The sequence below is a fragment of the Hyla sarda genome, chromosome 4 (genome assembly GCF_029499605.1).
Source record: "Hyla sarda isolate aHylSar1 chromosome 4, aHylSar1.hap1, whole genome shotgun sequence".
NCBI classification, from domain to species: Eukaryota; Metazoa; Chordata; class Amphibia; order Anura; family Hylidae; genus Hyla; species Hyla sarda.
The window spans coordinates 49001124-49020816 of NC_079192.1; the positions used below are offsets into that span (position 1 = coordinate 49001124).

Below are 19693 nucleotides of genomic sequence, written 5' to 3' on the forward strand. Positions count from 1 at the left end.
TTGTTTCCTTCTGTGCTTGTGGCCAGCTCATCTGACCCTGTGCCTAAGCGTTTTTTTGGGGGGGAATTGCACCGCTGTTGTGATCTATCCTCCGCTGACCATAAACAGACTGTGGATCAGGCAGTGGAAATGCCCCCATTCCCTTCATCCTGTGAGCTTTCCATATCGGAGAAGCTGACTCTCCTTGCAGATATTTTATTTTTATTTCTCTTTCCATATTTCTTGTTTCGGAATCCTCAGAATAGAACGTGAACTTTTACTTTCATCTTTATCTTAATGTAGGTGCCATGTGAAGACCTGACCTTTACGATAATCCACAACATCCCTCTGGAATTCTACCTTTTTAACCCCTTAAGGACTCAGCCCATTTTGGCCTTAAGGACTCAGACAATTAAATTTTTACATTTTCATTTTTTCCTCCTCGCCTTCTAAAAATCATAACTCTTTTATATTTTCATCCACAGACTAGTATGAAGGCTTGTTTTTTGCGTGAGCAGCTGTCCTTTGTAATGAGATAACTCATATCATAAAATGTATGGCGCAACCAAAAAACTATTTTTGTGGGGAAATTAAAACAAACAACGCAATTTTGCTAATTTTGGAAGGTTTCGTTTTCACGCCGTACAATTTATGGTAAAAATGACGTGTGTTATTTATTCTGAGGGTCAATACGATTAAAATGATACCCATTATTACATACTTTTCTATTATTGTTGCGCTTAAAAAAAAATCACAAAGTTTTTAACCAAATTAGTACGTTTATAATCCCTTTATTTTGATGACCTCTAACTTTATTATTTTTCCGTATAAGCGGCGGTATGGGGGCTCATTTTTTGCGCCATGATCTGTACTTTTTTTTATACCACATTTGCATATAAAAAACTTTTAATAATTTTTTTATAATTTTTTTTAATAAAATGTATTAAAAAAGTAGGAATTTTGGACTTTTTTTTTTCCCGTTCACGCTGTTCACCGTGCGGGATCATTAACATTTTATTTTAATAGTTCGGACATTTACGCACGCGGTGATACCAAATAGGTCTATAAAAAAATAAAATAGGGGTAAAATAGGAAAAAAAACGGACATTTTACTTTTTTATTGGGGGCGGGGAATTTTCACTTTTTTTTACTTTTACATTTTTTTTTTTTTTTTTTACACTTGAATAGTCCCCATAGGGGACTATTCATAGCAATACCATGATTGCTAATACTGATCTGTTCTATGTATAGGACATAGAACAGATCAGTATTATCGGTCATCTTCTGCTCTGGTCTGCTCGATCACAGACCAGAGCAGGAGACGCCGGGAGCCGGATGGAGGAAGGAGAGGGGACCTCCGTGCGGCGTTCTGAATGATCGGATCCCCGCAGTAGCGCTGCGGGCGATCCGATCATTCATTCAAATCGCGCACTGCCGCAGATGCCGGGATCTGTATTGATCCCGTCACCTGAGGGGTTAATGGCGGACGCCCGCGAGATCGCGGGCGTCGGCCATTGCTGGCGGGTCCCTGGCTGCGATCAGCAGCCAGGATCAGCCGCGCATGACACGGGCATCGCTCCGATGCCCGCGGTTATGCACAGGACGTAAATGTACGTCCTGGTGTGTTAAGTACCACCACACCAGGACGTACATTTACGTCCTGCGTCCTTAAGGGGTTAAAGAGCCAGACCATTTTCACCTTAAGGACCAGAGCATTTTTTGCACATCTGACCTCACTTTAACTTCTTAAGGACGCAGCCCATTTGGGCCTTAAGGACGCACGCAATTTAAATTTTTACGTTTTCGTTTTTTCCTCCTCGCCTTCAAAAAATCATAACTCTTCTATATTTTCAGCCACAGACTAGTATGAGGGCTCGTTTTTTGCACGACCAGTTGTGCGTTGTAATGCCACTCACTTGACCATAAAATTTATGGCGCAAAAAAACCAAAAACACTATTTGTGTGGTGAAATTAAAAAAAAACCGCAATTTTGCTAATTTTGGAAGGTTTTGTTTTCACGCCATACAATTTACGGTAAAAATGACATGTGTTCTTTATTCTTTGGGTCAATACGACTAAAATGATACCGCTGATAACATACTTTTCAATTACTGTTGTGCTAAAAAAAAAAAAAAATAATACATTTTTAACCAAATTGAGGTAGAATGTCCAGCACACAGTACCCGTTGCAACAGAGTTTATTGGCCTAAAAACAGGTACATGGAACAGAACAGAGCGTAAGCCTACGCATTTCGGGTAATACTACCCTTAGTCATGGCATAAAACACACCAAATAGTAAAACAATTTATAATATAACGATTGGTCATGTGACTACCTCCGCAGATGGATGTAAAACATGGCACTGGATTACAAATATTCTCATTTATACAGGCAAAGAGAGTATTAACATGACAAAACAAACACTAATTTATCCAAATTAGATTGTATCATAAAAGAATAAACAATACCATAAAGAAGTTTGCATATAAGAAACTCCACACATGGGGGAGAGTTCACACTGTGCATCCCGAACACAAAACTCCAGTTAGAAAACTTTTGCAACCCATGTATCAGCTATGCTAAATAATGTTGCGGTTTGCATTGGAGCATTATGCTATAGGTGCACAGTGTAGTAGAGGACATAATGTATTAATATGTGAGATGAGATTGTGTCTTAAATTAAGGCCCGCTGGTTGCCTTGTGCCCAACAGGAAAATCCAATAGGACTCCCGGTTTAAGAGTGATCGCCTCAAATCTCCTCCTCGTAATGGTTTTTTAACGCGTTTAATTCCGACCACTTTTAAAGGAGTAGTCCAGTGGTGACCCAGTGGTGAACAACTTATCCCCTATCCTAAGGATAGGGGATAAGTTGCAGATCACGGGGGGTCCGACCGCTGGGGCCCCCTGCGATCTCCTGTATGGAGCCCCGACAGCCCGCGGGAAGGGGGCATGTCGACCTCCGCACGAAGCGGCAGCCGACACGCCCCCTCAATACAACTCTATGGCAGAGCCGAAGCGCTGCCTTCGGCAATCTCTGGCTCTGCCATAGAGATGTATTGAGGGGGCGTGTCGGCCGCCGCTTCGTGCGGGGGTCGACACCCGCTATCTGGCCGGAGAGCCGGGGCCCCGTACAGAGAGATTGCAGGGGGCCCCAGCGGTCGGACCCCCCGCGATCTCAAACTTATCCCCTATCCTTAGGATAGGGGATACGTTTTTCACCACTGGACTACCCCTTTAAGGATTCTGTGTTACCTTGGTGTACATCCCTAAAGTGTTAAGATAATGCTGAGGCATTAAACTTCAAATTTGTGCAGTCAGACAAATGTCGCCTAATTCTCACTTTCAATGGTGTAGATGTACATCCTACATATTGGCATCTGCATGTCTCGCAAGAGGCCAGATATACCACATACTTCGAATTACAATTGATATATTCTTTAATAGAGTATTGTTGGCTATTACTATATGACCTGAAATTCCTCGTTTGCAAGAGACACACGTACCATGACCACATTTCCAGTTACCTGGACTGTGTAGCCAGGTTGGATTGCCTGGAGATGCGTTGGTGCCAAACATACTCGGAGATAATTTATTTCCCAGTGACGGGCCTCGTTTTGAAACCTGCAGATACAATCTTACCCAGAATCGGATCTTGATATAATACTGGGAGATATTTCCTCATGATCCGTCCTACCTGGTTATATTGTCTGCTGTACTGAGTGATAAAGAATGGAATCGAATCACCACTCTTATGTGTCTTCTTACATTTGCAGTTTAATGCCTCAGCATTATCTAAACACTTTAGGGATGTACACCAAGGTAACACAGAATCCTTAAAAGTGGTCGGAATTGAACGTGTTAAAAAAAACCATTATGAGGAGGAGATTTGAGGCGATCCCTCTTAAACCGGGAGTCCTATTGGATTTTCCTATTGGGCACTCGGCAACCAGCGGGCCTTAATTTAAGACACGATCTCATCCTCACATATTAATAATACATTATGTCCTCTACTACACTGTGCACCTATAGCATAATGCTCCAATGCAAACCACAACATTATTTAGCATAGCTGATACATGGGTTGCAACGGTTTTCGAATTGGAGTTTTGTGTTCGGGGTGCACAGTGTGAACTCTCCCCCATGTGTGGAGTTTCTTATAAGCAAACTTCTTTATGGTATTGTTTATTCTTTTATAATACAATCTAATTTGGATAAGTTAGTGTTTATGTTTTGTCATGTTAATACTCTTTCTTTGCCTGTATAAATGTAAATGAGAATATTTGTAATCCAGTGCCATGTTTTACATCCATCTGCGGAGGCAGTCACATGACCAATCGTTATACTATAAATTGTTTTACTATTTGGTGTGTTTTATGCCATGACTAAGGGTAGCATTACCCGAAACGCGTAGTCTTACGTTCTGTTCCGTTCCATGTACCCGTTTTTAGGCCAATAAACTATATTGCAACGGATACTGTGTGCTGGACAGTCTACCTCTGCTTGCTGTACTGGGCGGTTGCGCTTCCGCCAGTCCGTGCACACCTGTTTCCAATTGGGAGGTGAGAGCCATCTATCAACTGGTTTTTAACCAAATTAGTACGTTTAAAATCCCCCTATTTTGAAGACTTATAACTTTTTCATTTTTCCGTATAAGCGGCGGTATGAGGGCTCATTTTTTGCGCCGTGATCTGTACTTTTTATTGATACCATATTTGCTTATATAGAACTTTTAATCCATTTTTTATAAAAAGATTTTGGGAATAAAATGTTATAAAAAAGCATCTATTTTGGACTTTTATTTTTACATTCACGCTGTTCACCGCACGGTACCATTAACATTTTATTTTAATAGTTCAGATATTTATGCACGCGGCGATACCAAATATGTATATAAAAAATTTTTAACACTTTTTGGGGGCGAAATAGGGAAAATGGGACAATTTAAGTTTTTATTGTAGGCAGAGCAGAAGATGCCGGGAAGCCAGCGGAGGTAGGTGAGGGGACCTCCGTCTGCCGTGCTGGATGATCGGATCACCGCGGCAGCGCTGCGGGTGAACCGATCATCCATTTTAGTGACCGCGATGCTGCAGATGCCATGATCTGTATTGATCACGGCATCTGAGAGGTTAATGGCGGACATCCGCGGGATCGCGGATGTCCGCCATTACGGGGGCGGGTCCCATGCTCGCTGTTACGCTTAGGACGTAACTGTACGTCCTGGTGCGTTAAGTACCACCTCACCTGGACGTAAATTTACGTCCTGCGTCGTTAAGGGGTTAAGCATTAATAACTCTGGGATGCTTTTACTTTTCATTCCGATTCAGAGATAGTTTTTTCGTGACATTATAAAAACTGCACCCCTCAAAGTATTCAAAATGACATTCAGAAAGTGTGTTAACCCTTTAGGGGTTTCACAGGAATAGCAGCAAAGTGAAGGAGAGAATTCAAAATCTTCATTTTTTTTACACTCGCATGTTCTTGCAGACCTATTTTTTGAATTTTCACAAGGGGTAAAAGGGGGAAAAATCCCTCCAAAATTTGTAACCCAATTTCTCTCGAGTAAGGAAATACCTCATATGTGGATGTAAAGTGCTCTGCGGGCGCAGTAGAGGGCTCAGAAAGGAAGGAGCGACATTTAGCTTTTTGAAAGCAAATTTAACGGAAATAGTTTTTTGGGGGGCATGTCGCATTTAACCCCTTAAGGACTGAGCATTTTTCCATTTTTTGCACTGTCATTTTTTCCTCCTTACCTTTAAAAAAATCATAACCCTTAAAATTTTGCACCTAAAAAGCCATATGATGGCTTATTTTTTGCGCCACCAATTCTACTTTGTAAGGACAGTCATTTTACCCAAAAATCTACAGCGAAAAGAAAATCATTGTACGACAAAACTGAAGAAAAAAAACGCAGTTTTGTAACTTTTGGGGGCTTCCGTTTATATCCCAGTATATTTTTCGGTAAAAATGACACCTTTATCTTTATTCTGTAGGTCCATACGATTAAAATGATACCCTACTTATATAGGTTTGATTTTGTCGTACTTCTGAAAAAAATCATAACTATATGCAGGAAAATTAATACGTTTAACCCCTTAAGGACAATGGACGTACTCCTACGCCCCCGTTTCCGAGTCCTTAAGGACCGAGGACGTAGGAGTACGTCCTGTCCTTTCCCGGCCCCCCGCCGCTAGCCGGAGGGGAGCCAGTGCCCGATGCCTGCTGAAATCGTTCAGCAGGCATCGCGGCATATCGCCCAGGGGGGTCATTATGTCCCCCCATGTCGGCGATGGCCGCAGATCGCTGGACAATTCAGTCCAGCGATCTGCGGCGATTCCGGGTCAATCGGGTCTCCAGTGACCCGGAATTACTGGCTGATCGGGGCCGTCAGAGACGGCCCCGAACAGCCAGAGCCAGCAGGGGTGAGGTGGCACTGGTGCCACCTCACGATCGCCCTGATTCGTCGGCCAGATTACCGGCCGACCAATCAGGGCGCCTGCTGCGGGTGTCACTCCCGCACCCGCTCCGCCCCTCTTCCGGAGGACGTGAGCGGGAGCGGGACGTGCACCCCTGGTGCTGGGGACCCCGATCCCCGGCGTTAATGTTGGGATCGGGGCCCCAGGAGCGACGACGGCGGCGGCGGGACTGACCTGTGCGGCGATCAAGCAGCAGCAGGAGGAGGTGAGTGACAGCCTCCTGCTGTTGCTTAGCAACAGCTCCCAGCATGCAAAAAGGGCATGCTGGGAGCTGTAGTTATGCAACAGGAGGAGGCAGACCACCACAACTCCCAGCATGCACTTATGGGCATGCTGGGACTTATGGTTTTGCAACAGCTGGAGGCACATTCTTTCTATGGAAAAGTGTACCTTCAGCTGTTGTGTAACTACAACTCCCAGCTTGCACAAACAGCTTAAGTGCATGCTGGGAGTTGTAGTGGTGCATCTGCTGGTTGCATAACTACAACTCCCAGCATGCCCGTTGGCTGTCGGTGACTGCTGAGAGTTGTAGTTTTGCAACAGCTGAAGGCACACTGAGTTAAGTAGTAAACCAGTGTGTCTCCAGCTGTTGCATAACTACAATCCCCAGCATCCCCAGCCAAAGTAGTATGCCTCCCGCTGTTGCATAACTACAATACCCAGCATGCTCTTCCGCTGTCCGTACATGCTGGGGGTTGTAGCTTTTGCAACAGCAGAAGGCACACTTTGTTGCCAAACTCGGTGTTTCACAACCTGTGTGTCTCCAGCTGTTGCAAAACTACAACTCCCAGCATGCACTGATAGACCGTACATGCTGGGAGTTGTAGTTTTGCAACAGCTGGATGTTCCCCCCCCCCCCCCCCAATGTGAACGTACAGGGTACACTCACATGGGCGGAGGATTACAGTAAGTATCCGGCTGTAAGTTTGAGCTGAGGCAAATTTTCTGCCGCTGCTCAAACTGCCAGCGAGAAACTACTGTGAACCCCCCGCCTGTGCGACTGTACCCTAAAAACACTACACTAACACAAAATAAAATAAAAAGTAAAAAACACTACATATACACATACCCCTACACAGCCCCCCTCCCCTCCCCAATAAAAATGAAAAACGTCTGGTACGCCACTGTTTCCTAAACGGAGCCTCCAGCTGTTGCAAAACAACTACTCCCAGTATTACCAGACAGCCACTGACTGTCCAGGCATGCTGGGGCTTTTACAACAGCTGGAGGCACCCTATTTGGGAATCACTGGTGTAGAATACCCCTATGCAAGTCCCTAATTCAGGCCTCAAATGCGCATGGCGCTCTCACTTTGGAGCCCTGTCGTATTTCAAGGCAACAGTTTAGGGTCACATATGGGGTATCGCCGTACTCGGGAGAAATTGTGTTACAAATTTTGGGGGTATTTTCTGCTATTACCCTTTTTAAAAATCTAAAATTTTTGGGAAACCAACATTTTAGGTAAAAATTATTTTTTTTTTTTACATATGCAAAAGTTGTGAATCACCTGTGGGGTATTAAGGTTCACATTACCCCTTGTTACGTTCCCTGAGGGGTCTAGTTTCCAAAATGGTATGCCATGTGTTTTTTTTTTTGCTGTCCTGGCACCATAGGGGCTTCCTAAAGGTGACATGCCCCCCAAAAACCATTTGACGCTCCTTCCCTTATGAGCCCTCTACTGCGCCCGCCGAACAATTAACATAGACATATGAGGTATGTCCTTACTCGAGAGAAATTGGGTTTCAAATACAAGTAAAAATTTTCTCCTTTTTACCCCTTGCAAAAATTCTAAAATTGGGTCTACAAGAACATGCGAGTGTAAAAAATGAAGATTGTGAATTTTCTCCTTCACTTTTCTGCTATTCCTGTGAAACACCTAAAGGGTTAATACACTTATTGAATGTCATTTTGAATACTTTGGGGGGTGTAGTTTTTATAATGGGGTCATTTATGGGGTATTTCTAATCTGAAGACCCTTCAAATCCACTTCAAACCTGAACTGGTCCATGAAAAATAGCGAGTTTGAAAATTTTGTGAAAAATTTCCAAATTGCTGCTGAACTTTGAAGCCCTCTGGTGTCTTCCAAAAGTAAAAACTCATAAATTTTATGATGCAATCATAAAGTAGACATATTGTATATGTGAACCTAAAAATGTTTTATTTTGAATATCCATTTCCCTTACAAGCAGAGAGCTTCAAAGTTAGAAAAATGCAACATTTTCATTTTTTTCATCAAATTTTGGGATTTTTCACCAAGAAAGGATGCAAGTTACCATAAAATTTTACCACTAAGTTAAAGAAGAATATGTCACGAAAAAACAATCTCGGAATCAGAATGATAACTAAAAGCATTCCAGAGTTATTAATGTTTAAAGTGACAGTGGTCAGAATTGCAAAAAACGCTCCGGTCCTTAAGGTGTAAAATGGCCTGGTCCTTAAGGGGTTAATATTGTCATCTTCTGACCCCCTATAACTTATTTATTTTTCCACGCATTTTTTGCACCGTGATCTGAAGTTTTTAGCGGTACCATTTTTGTATTGATCAGACCTTTTGATCTCTTTTTATTCATTTTTTCATGATAATAAAAGTGACCAAAAATATGCAATTTTGGACTTTAGAATTCTTTGCGCGTACGCCATTGACTGCAGTTTAACAATATATTTTTATAGGACATTTCCACACGCAGCGATATAACATGTTTATTTTTATTTGCACTGTTTGTTTTTTAAATGGGAAAGGGGGGGGGGTGATTCAAACTTTTATCCGGGAAGGGGTTAAATAATCTTTATTCACTTTTGTTTTTGCAATGTTATAGCTCCCATAGGGGGCTATAACACTGCACATACTGATCTTTTACACAGATCAATGGTTTCTCATAGGAAACCGTTGATCAATGATTCTGCCGCTTGACTGCTCATGCCTGGATCTCAGGCACTGAGCAGTCATTCAGCGATCAGACAGCGAGGAGGAAGGTAGGGAACCCTCATGCTGTCCTACAGCCCCCTGAGCTAACCGGCAACGTTTTAGTTTAACTTTAGATGAGGCGATCAACTTTGAACGCCGCATCTAAAGGGTTAATAGCGGGTCCCGGGCCGTTGTTAGAGGCCGGGCCCGACCCACTATGACATGCTGCAGGGCGTGTTATAGAACTGGAGCAGACTCAGGGAGTACAGGTATGCCCTAAGTCCTTAAGGAGTTAGGAAGTCCATATGGTGCCAGAACAGCAAAAAGAAAAGAAAAAATAAATAAATAAATGAGAAAAAAAAAACACCGTCACACTATTTTGGAAACTACACCCCTCAAGGAACATAACGAGCAGTGAGCCTTAACACCCCACAGGTTTTTGAAAAATTTCCACAAAATTTGGAGGTGAAAATGAAAAAAAATGTTTTACATTTTTTTTTCTTCATTTTCACAAGGGGTAATAAGAGAAAAAGCCTCCCAAAATTTGTAACCCAATTTCTTTTGAGTATGGAAATACCCCATGTGTGGATTCAAAGTGCTCTGCAGGCGAACTACAATGCTCAGAAGAGGAGGAGCGCCATTGAGCTTTTGGATAGAGAATTTGTTTGGAATGGAAGTCAGGGGCCATGTGCGTTTACAAAGCCCCCCGTGGTGCCAGAATAGTGGACCCCCCCCCCCCTCACATGTGACCCAATTTTGGAAACTACACCCCTCACGGAACAAGGGGTGTAGTGAGTATTTACACCCCACTGGCATTTGACAGATCTTTTAAACAGTGGGCTGTGCAAACGAAAAATAAAATTTTTCATTTTCACGGACTACTGTTCCAAAAATCTGTCAGACACCTGTGGGGCGTAAATGCTCACTACACCCCTTGTTCCGTGAGGGGTGTAGTTTCCAAAATAGGGTCATATGTGGGGGGGGGGGGTACATTGTTCTGGCACTATGGGGGCTTTGTAAACACATAAGGCCTTCAATTCCGGACACATTCTCTCTTTAAAAGCCCAATGGCGCTCCTTCTCTTTTGAATACTGTAGTTCGCCCTTAGAGCACTTTACATCCACATATGGGGTATGTTCTTACTCAGAAGAAATGGGGCTACAAATTTTGGGGGGCATTTTTCCTATTTTCCCTTGTGAAAATGAAAAGTTATTTTCATGTCCAACTTTAACGAAAATTCGTCAAACACCTGTAGGGTGTTAAGGCTCACGATACCCTTTTGTTACGTTCGGTGAGGTGTGTCGTTTCCAAAATGGGGTCACATGTGGGTTATTAATTTTTTGTGTTAATGTCAGAACTGCTGTAAATCAGTCACAAATAGGCCTCAAAATGTACATAGTGCGCTGTCACTCCTGAGCCTTGTTGTGCGCCCGCAGAGCATTTTACGTCCACATATGGGGTATTTCCGTATTCAGGAGAAATTGCATTACTTTCACCAATAGCGCACGGCATTGATCGCGGTGCCGTGCGCTATTAACCCTTTAGACGAGGCGTTCAAAGGCCACCCATCACCCTTTTTTTTTTCTGGGTCACCGGAGACCCCATTAACCTGGAATTGCCGGTCTGAATTAACTGGCGAATGCCAACATTGGGGGGGGGGGGGGGGGGGACCCCCCCCCAGGGGTTTGCAAAGGATGCCAGCTGCATAGGATGCCCTGTGTCCTGGACGGGTTTATGTCCATAATGCTATTTTCCAAAATTTTTGTTTATCCAGGATTTTATTCTCCAACAGGGAGATTTATCAAAACCTGTGCAAAGGAAAAGTTGCCCAGTTGCCCATAGCAACCAATCAGATTGCTTCTTTCATTTTGCAGAGGCCTTGTTGAAAACGAAAGAAGCGAGCTGATTGGTTGCTATGGGCAACTTTTCCTTTGTACATGTTTTGATAAATCTCCCCCCAAGTCCTTAAAGTCATTATGATCCTGAAAAGAACCCAATTCAGCTTTAGTTTTTTCCATTTCTTCCTGTAGGGTAGCAAGCTCTGCCATTTCTTCTTCAACATTGCAAGACAGTTTTTTAGAACATTCTAGCAAAGCCGCAGTCAATTTGTTTGGTCTTTAAAAACTTGTTCTGCTTAGGCTGCTTTCACACTATAAAAATTCATCCGTTTTAAAGATCCGTTTGACGTTCCGTTATGAAAACCCTGAAAATTGGCCATTAAACGTCCGTTAGAAAATCCCATACGTCCGTTAGAAAATCCCACTATTGTCTATGGGATTTTTTCATTATCCGTTTTAACGGACGTTATTTTGTGACGGAAGATAGTAACGGGAGAAATAGTGCATGCACTATTTCTTCCGTTCATTCTCCCGTCACAAAATAACGTCCTTTATTAATAACGGACTATAACGGATTAAAACGGATAATGAAAAAATCCCATTGACCATAATGGGATTTTCTAACGGACGTATCGGATTTTCTAACGGACGTTTAATGGCCGATTTTCAGGGTTTTCATAATGGAACATCAAACGGATCTTTAAAACGGATGAATTTTATAGTGTGAAAGCAGCCATACCAATAACCTTGAAGACGTCTGGTATGACTCTCCTAGAAGACTTCAGACTTCCCATGGAAAGCAGAACAACATTTAAAAGACTAAACAACGACGTCCGATTCATTAGATTCACATTTGGATAATTTTAGCGTAGATTTGTTTATCTCTAGTCAGGATCCTAGATATCCACTTTAAGCCTTTTATCACTGTTACTGGTGTGTATTAAAGGGAACCAATCAGCATATTTTAGCACACAGTCATGGCCGTAAATGTTGGCACCCATGAAATTTTTCTAGAAAATGAAGTATTTCTCACGGTAAAGAATTGCAGTAACACATGTTTTGCTATACAGGTTTATTCCTTTTGTGTGTACTGGAACTAAACCAAAAAAAAGGAGTAAAAAAGATAAATTGGCCATAATGTCACACCAAACTCCAAAAATGGTCTGGACAAAATGATTGGCACCCTTTCAAAATGGATACCCATGAGTAAGGTGTCCCCCAATGAAGAGCAACCGAGAAATAAGATTGTTTCAAGCATGTGATGCTCCTTTAAAATCACTTGTGGCAAGTAACAGGTGTGGGCAATATAAAAATTACACCTGTAGCAGATAAAAAGGAGAGAAGTTCACTTAGTCTGCATTGTGTGTGTGTGCGCCACACTAAGCAAGGACAACAGAAAGAGAAGAGAACCAAGAACCAAAATTATGGAAAAATATCAATAATCGCAAGGTTACAAGTCCATCTCCAGAGATCTAGATTTACCTTTCTCCACAGTGCGCAACATTATCAAGAAGTTTACAACCCATGGCACTGTAGCTAATCTCCCTGGGCGTGGACGGAAGAGAAAAATTGATGAAAGGCGTCAACACAGGATAGTCTGGATGGTGGATAAGCAGCCCCAAACAAGTTCCAAAGATATTCAAGCTGTCCTGCAGGCTCAGGGAGCATCAGTGTAAGCGAGAACTGTCGGCATTTAAATTAAATGCTATGGCAGGAGACCCAGGAGGACCCCACTGCTGACACAGACATAAAAAAAGCAAGACTACATTTTGCCAAAATGAACTTGAGTAAGCCAAAATCCTTATGGGAAAACGTCTTGTGGACAGATGAGACCAAGATAGAGCTTTTTGGTAAAGCACATCATTCTACTGTTTACCGAAAACGGAATGAGGCCTACAAAGAAAAGAACACAGCACCTACAGTGAAATATGGTGGAGGTTCAATGATGTTTTTGGGGTTGTTTTGCTGCCTCTGGCACTGGGTGCCTTTAGTGTGTGCAATGCATCATGAAATCTGAGGATTACCAACGGATTTTGGATTTGCACTGTACAGCCCAGTGTCAGAAAGCTGGGTTTGCGTCCGAGATCTTGGATCTTCCAGCAGGACAATGACCCCAAACATATGTCAAAAAGCACCCAGAAATGGATGGCAACAAAGCGCTGGAGAGTTCTGAAGTGGCAGCAATTAGGGATCGACCGATATTGATTTTTTAGGGCCGATAACTTATATTGGTATAAGTTATCTCTCCCCACCCCCGCTGCAGATCATTGATTTAAAACGGGCACTTTAACGTAATGAACTGCAGCGACTTTTGCCGTGCCATAGGCCACCGCCGCCGACACCCGCTTCTCCCCCCCCTCCCTGTCCGGGGGTCCTCCTGAGTCTTATCACCCGCATCGCGCCCCCCACCGCCCCGGCCCCATTGCCTCCCCGGTTTTATAATTACCTGTTCCTGGGGCCCACGCTACATCTGGCTCCAGTGGCGTCCTCCTGAGCTGTCTGACGTCACTCGTCATTGCGCAGCGCACAGCGTAACACAGGACGCAGCAGGAGCCAGAAGTAGCGTGGACCCCGGGCACAGGTAATTATAAAACGGGGGAGACAATGGGGCCGGTGCGGTGGGGGGTGCGGCGCGGTGGGTCGGCGGGCACAGTGTGGTGGGTGGTGAGGCGTTGTGCAGTGGTGGCGGTACGGGGCATTATCGGATTAATTGCCGATAACGCCCAAAATCGTGAATATCGGCCGATAACATTGGCCAAACCGATAATCGGTCGATCCCTAGCAGCAATGAGTCCATAATTAAATTCCTTTGAACACCTGTGGAGAGATCTTAAAATTGCTGTTGGGAAAAGGCGCCTTTCTAATAAGAGAGACCTGGAGCAGTTTGCAAAGGAAGAGTGGTCCAACATTCTGTCTGAGAGGTGTAAGAAGCTTATTGATGGTTATAGGAAGTGACTGGTTTTAGTTATTTTATTTCCAAAGGGTGTGCAACCAAATATTAAGTTACGGATGCCAATTATTTTGTCCAGACCATTTTTGGAGTTTGGTGTGACATTATGTCCAATTTGCTTTTTTCCCTCCCTTTTTTGGTTTAGTTCCAATACACACAAAGGGCATAAACATGTATATAGCAAAACCTGTTACTGCAATCCTTTTCTGTGAGAAATACTTAATTTTCTAGAAAAATTTCACGGGTGCAAACATTTACGGCCATGACTGTATATAACGCTTAGTAATGCGTTATATATGCTAAAATCATTATCCTTACCATCCCCAGGGGACTTTTGTGCCCCCAGGGATGGTGAAGATATTAGGTTACAAAGTCCTCCCCGCCGCCCGGCAAGTAGTCCTCTAGGCAAGGACTACCACTTACCACCTCCGTTCGCTGCGGCCGTGGCCCAGCCCCGACGGCTTGAATGATGGCTCGCATCATCGCTCTGCTCCCTAAGCAGACAGAGCGGTGATGTGAACCGTCATTCAAGCAGTCAGGGCGGGGCCATGGCCGCAGCGAACGGAGGTGGTAAGTGGTAGTCCCCGCCTACTTGCCAGGCGGCTGGAGGGGGACTTTATAACTTAATATCTTCACCCTCCCTGGGGGAACAAACTTCCCACGGGGATGTTGAGGATAATGATTTTAGCATATATAACGCATTGCCAAGTGTTATATATATACACACACACACACACACACACACACACTAAAATCTGCTGATTGGTTCCCTTTATAAAAAGAAGAAATTCCTATAGATATCTTATTGCACCAAATACAGATAATTCCAACAACATAACGTGATGTGGCCATACATAATGGATGAGATTTGTCATATCTGATTCAGTTGTCCAGAATAATCAATCAGGATACGTTTTCATTTAAAAAAATAATAATAATGAGCTGAAAGCTGATTGGTTGCTACAGGCAATGGCTCCAGTTGTGGTTCTTACCTTCCTCTGTCCGGTCCATCATAGGTGGGCATCCAAGGTTCTGGGGAAGACCAGTATGGGTCCGGACCGAAGTTATATCCTTTATGGGAAGAACACAAGGAACAGGATTGAGTCAACAAAACTCCTTAAAGGGGTTGTCCCAAGAATAAAATATTCTCTATCCAGAGAGCACTTGATAACTAGCTGATCAGTGTGGGGGTCTGACAGCTAGGACACTAACTGGTAACAAGAATGGATTAGCCTCTGAACAAGTGGAGTGGCGGCACTCATGCTCAGACTAAGCTTCACTCACTCTCTATGGGACTTTCAAACATTTCTGACTATAGCCGTTACGCCCTCTCCAATAAAAATTAATAGAGGGGGTATGACGTCACGGCCACCTGAAGCCAGCGTTCTGAACATAAATGTTCAGAACGCTGTGCTGCTGGGCTGGAGATCACGTGGCCGGACTACCCGCGATGAGACATCTTACCCTTGGATATGCAATAAGAGGTCTAGAGGAATATCCCTTTAGGCCAGTGTTTCCCAACCAGGGTGCCTCCAGCTGTTGCAAAACTACATCTCCCTGCATGCCCGGACAGCCAAAGGCTGTCCGGGCATGCTGGGAGTTGTAGTTTTGCAACAGCTGGAGGCACACTGGTTGGGAAACATTGCTGTATGGATAAACTCAAGCAGGATCCCAAGGGTGGCCGGCGCCAACTGAAGTGGAATGCTGGGAGTTGTAGTTTTGCTACAGCTGTAGGCACACTGGTTGGAAAACCCTGCCGTACAGAGATTCCATAGTGTGCATGGCCGAGGACGTAAGCTCCAACCTATCGACAAATGCTATTTTCCTGACAAAATCCTCATCGGGAGTTCATTCGCAGAAGACAGCAGAACAATAGTAGTCAATGGGACTGAGATACAAGGTGGAAAATCCGTGAGGAATTTCGTGCACATTCCACCTTGCAATTCCGTAGTGTGAATGAGACCCAGCGGCTGACATCAGCACAGGCAGCACCATGGGGGAGATTTATCAAAACCTGTGCAGAGGAACAAATGACCAGAGGCCCATAGCAACCAATCAGATCACTTCTTTCATATTTCAGAGGACTTTAAAAAAAAAAAAAAGAGGAGATCTGATTGGTTGCTATGGGAAACTGGTTATCATTTTGTCTACCCAGGTTTTGATCAATCTCCCCCCCATATCACTGCACCACACACTGCCTGTACCAGGACACTTCTGCTCGCGGCACTGAATTGTTCGACACTAAGACTTCTCACAAATACGGAGAAGATCCTGGATGATTTTGCAGCGGAAATTCTGAGGTGTACACAGTGCACCAGAATCCCATTAAAGCTGCATTTTTTGCAATACAGTTCCCAAATCAGGTTTCTGAATAAAAAAAAAAAAAAAAAAAAACGGATTCCTCAAAACCTGACTAAACTGTATCAAAACGTGTGTACAAATTCTAATCCATATCCGGTTTGAAAAATTATGTCCTGTCGCATCAGTTTTTTAAGAAAAAAAACTTATACGTTTTTAACTTTTCACTCCATTATGAATAAAGTTTCACTTGTTTGATTGAAATTCCAAGAAAAAAACTGTGCGTAGTCAAAAACCGTATGGTGAAAACTGTATGGAACCGTACGCACATACGGTTCTGTACGGTTTCCATTGCCTCCCATGTTTAAAATAAATAAATAAAAAACACATACGTTTCAATACGGTTTTTCACCTGGACCAAAAACTGTGGTAGACTACGGTTTTGGCTACAGGAAAAAAAAAATTACAGGATGCAAAACGGACACAACCGGATGAATCTTTTGGCATACGGTTTTCAATGGAGAGTCAATGGGTACGGTTTCCAAATTGAAAGACATACAGTGACCCCTCGACCTACGATGGCCCCGACATAAGATAATTTCAACATGCGATGGCCTCTCAGAGGCCATTGCACGTTGAAGGCTGCATCAACATACGATGCTTTTGTATGTCGGGGCCATTGCATAAACGGCTGTTCGGCAGCGCAGACTGCTTCAGCTGCCGCCAGATAGCCGTTTACGGTGCCCCGTGAGCTCCGGTGATGTCTCTTACCTGTACTCGGGCTCCGGCACGTCCTCTTCGGGATCCCCTGCATCAACGGCGCTCTCCGTCTACGTCATCACGTCGCTGCGCACCCCGTCCCGTCATCCAATAGGAGCGGCGTGCGTAGCGACGTGATGGCAGCGACGGAGAGCGAGGATGCCGGGGAAGCAGAGGCCTTGCCGGAGCGTCGGGGACAGCGATGGACGGTGACATCCCGGGCAGCGGTGACGGTCCGGAGCAGCGGGGACAGGTGAGTACAACTTCCTCTAACAGTGGTCTACAACCTGCGGACCTCCAGATGTTGCAAAACTACAACACCCAGCATGCCCGGACAGCCGCTGGATGTTGTAGTTTTGCAACATCTGGAGGTCCGCAGGTTGTAGACCACTGTCCTATACTTTACATAGCACGGATGCCTCAACATGCGATGGTTTCAACAAACGATGGTCCGTTTGGAACGGATTACCATCGTATGTTGAGGGACCACTGTATACAAGAACTGTATTGCAAAAATGTGGTGTGAACCCAGTTTAAAAGAATGGGAGGAGGATAAGGCATGGGAATTTCCGAGCGGAATAGTTACGCTGGATTCTGCTTGGAAATTCTGCCATGTGAATGAGGCCCTAACAGCAGGAAGGGAGCTGCCATGGGAACAGGGAGAGGTGAGTATGAGGGAACAATTGGAGGACACACTACTATGTGAGGGCTCACAGCGGGAATATAGAGGTCTACAACCAATGTCTACACAACTGATAAACAACTACAACTCTCAACAGAACATGACAAAGAGCATCTTGGGAATTGTAGTTTTTACACAGACCGGGCCCACCGTGTCTTCCCATAAATCCGTCTCCGCATCTCCCGTACATGTTCAGGCTCTTGTGTTCAGCGTTTCTCTTCGGTTCCACAGATAACTCCGCCCACCCAGCGGCGCTATTAGCTTCTGGTTTCCCTCTCGAGCGCTTATTGGTCAACGTCACGTGTCATTCATTTCTCTCTCTTATGATTGGCTATAATCTCACTGATCCCGCCTTTTCCGGTGCTGAGGGTATCTTCTTCCGTTCCCGTAAAGCGCCGCCCTGAGCACATAATTTTGCAACCAATCAAGGTTTACTAGGGATTAAATAGTCACGTGTTCTAGGACTAGCTTCCGGCACGGTGTGACCTGGGATACAGAGAGTTCGTAAGATGCGGTTTTTTCCCCTATTGCAGCGTTTCCCAAGCAGGGTGCCTTCAGCTGTTGTAAAACTACAACTCCCACAATGCTTGGAGTTGTAGTTTTGCAACAGCTGGATGCACCCTGCTTGGGAAACACTGCTCTATAGGTTTGTTCCATGGTGTCTTTTGGTCAAGCGGTTTTTTCACTGTGTGCCATTTAATTCTGAAAACACAAATTTTTTTTTTATGCAGGTCAGAAATGCACTTAAAAAAATGCATCTTATCTGCAACATGTGAATTTAGCCTTAGCCATACATGAAGTAGGTTTTTGACCATGTGTTTTAGAACTTGCATTTGGTTTTGCGATACTGTGTTTCCCAACCAGTGTGCCTCCAGCTGTTGCAAAACTGCAATGTCCAGCATGGCCGGACAGCTTAAAGGAGTAGTCCAGTGGTGAAAAACGTATCCCCTATCCTAAAGATAGGGGATTAGTTTCAGATTGCGAGGGTCCGACCACTGGGGCTCCCTGCGATCACCTGTATTGGGCCCCGGCTCGCTGGCCAGATAGCGCGTGTTGACCACCGCACGAAGCGGCAGCCGACACGCCCCCTCAATACATCTCTATGGCAGAGCCGGAGATTACCGAAGGCAGCGCTTCGGCTCTGCCATAGAGTTGTATTGAGGGGGCGTGTCGGCTGCCACTTCGTGCGGGTGCCCTTTCCGCAGGGTGTCAGCCCCGTACAGAAAATCGCGGGGGCCCCAGTGATTGGACCCCCCGCGATCTGGCAAAGGCGGGGCTTCTGCGGGCTAACTGACACTGAAGAGAGGGAGAACAGGAGGGATGAATATTCATGAGCGGCGCTGACATCAGTGTCCGTTAGCCCGCAGAAGCCCCGCCTTTGCCAGTTACAGCAGGATATACACAGAGATTAAAACTACAATTGCGGGTGAACGGCGGCGCGGATCAGACCAAGGTAGGGCTCGTTTTAATCAGTGTCTCCCGCACTATCCACCAATACCTGTGGATAGTGCGGGAGAAAATATGTGACAGTTTTCCTTTAACCCCTCAAGGACTTAGCCCTTTTTCACCTTAAGGACTCGGCCATTTTTTGCAATTCTGACCACTGTCACTTTAAACATTAATAACTCTGGGATGCTTTTACTTATCATTCTGATTCTGACATTGTTTTTTCGTGACATATTCTACTTTAACATCGTGGTAATTTTTTGTGGGAAATTGCATCCTTTCTTGGTGAAAAATCCCCAAGTTTGATGAAAAAAATGAAAATTTAGCATTTTTCGAACTTTGAAGCTCTCTGCTTGTAAGGA

The 19693-nt window shown here is 44.3% G+C and overlaps 1 protein-coding gene across 1 annotated transcript in view; it reads right to left on the reverse strand.

Annotated features, from left to right (window-relative positions):
• Positions 1-18186, reverse strand: part of LOC130367880 (A-kinase anchor protein 8-like) — a 71584-nt gene extending 53398 nt beyond the window's left edge. Inside the window, exons 1-2 of the mRNA XM_056570835.1 lie at positions 18027-18186; positions 15139-15217 (exon numbers count right to left, since the gene is read on the reverse strand). Coding sequence (XP_056426810.1) covers positions 15139-15217; positions 18027-18075 — 128 coding nt within the window. The 5' untranslated portion in view covers positions 18076-18186. The remainder of the gene's footprint in view (positions 1-15138; positions 15218-18026) is intronic.
• Between the last annotated feature and the right edge of the window lie 1507 nt (positions 18187-19693).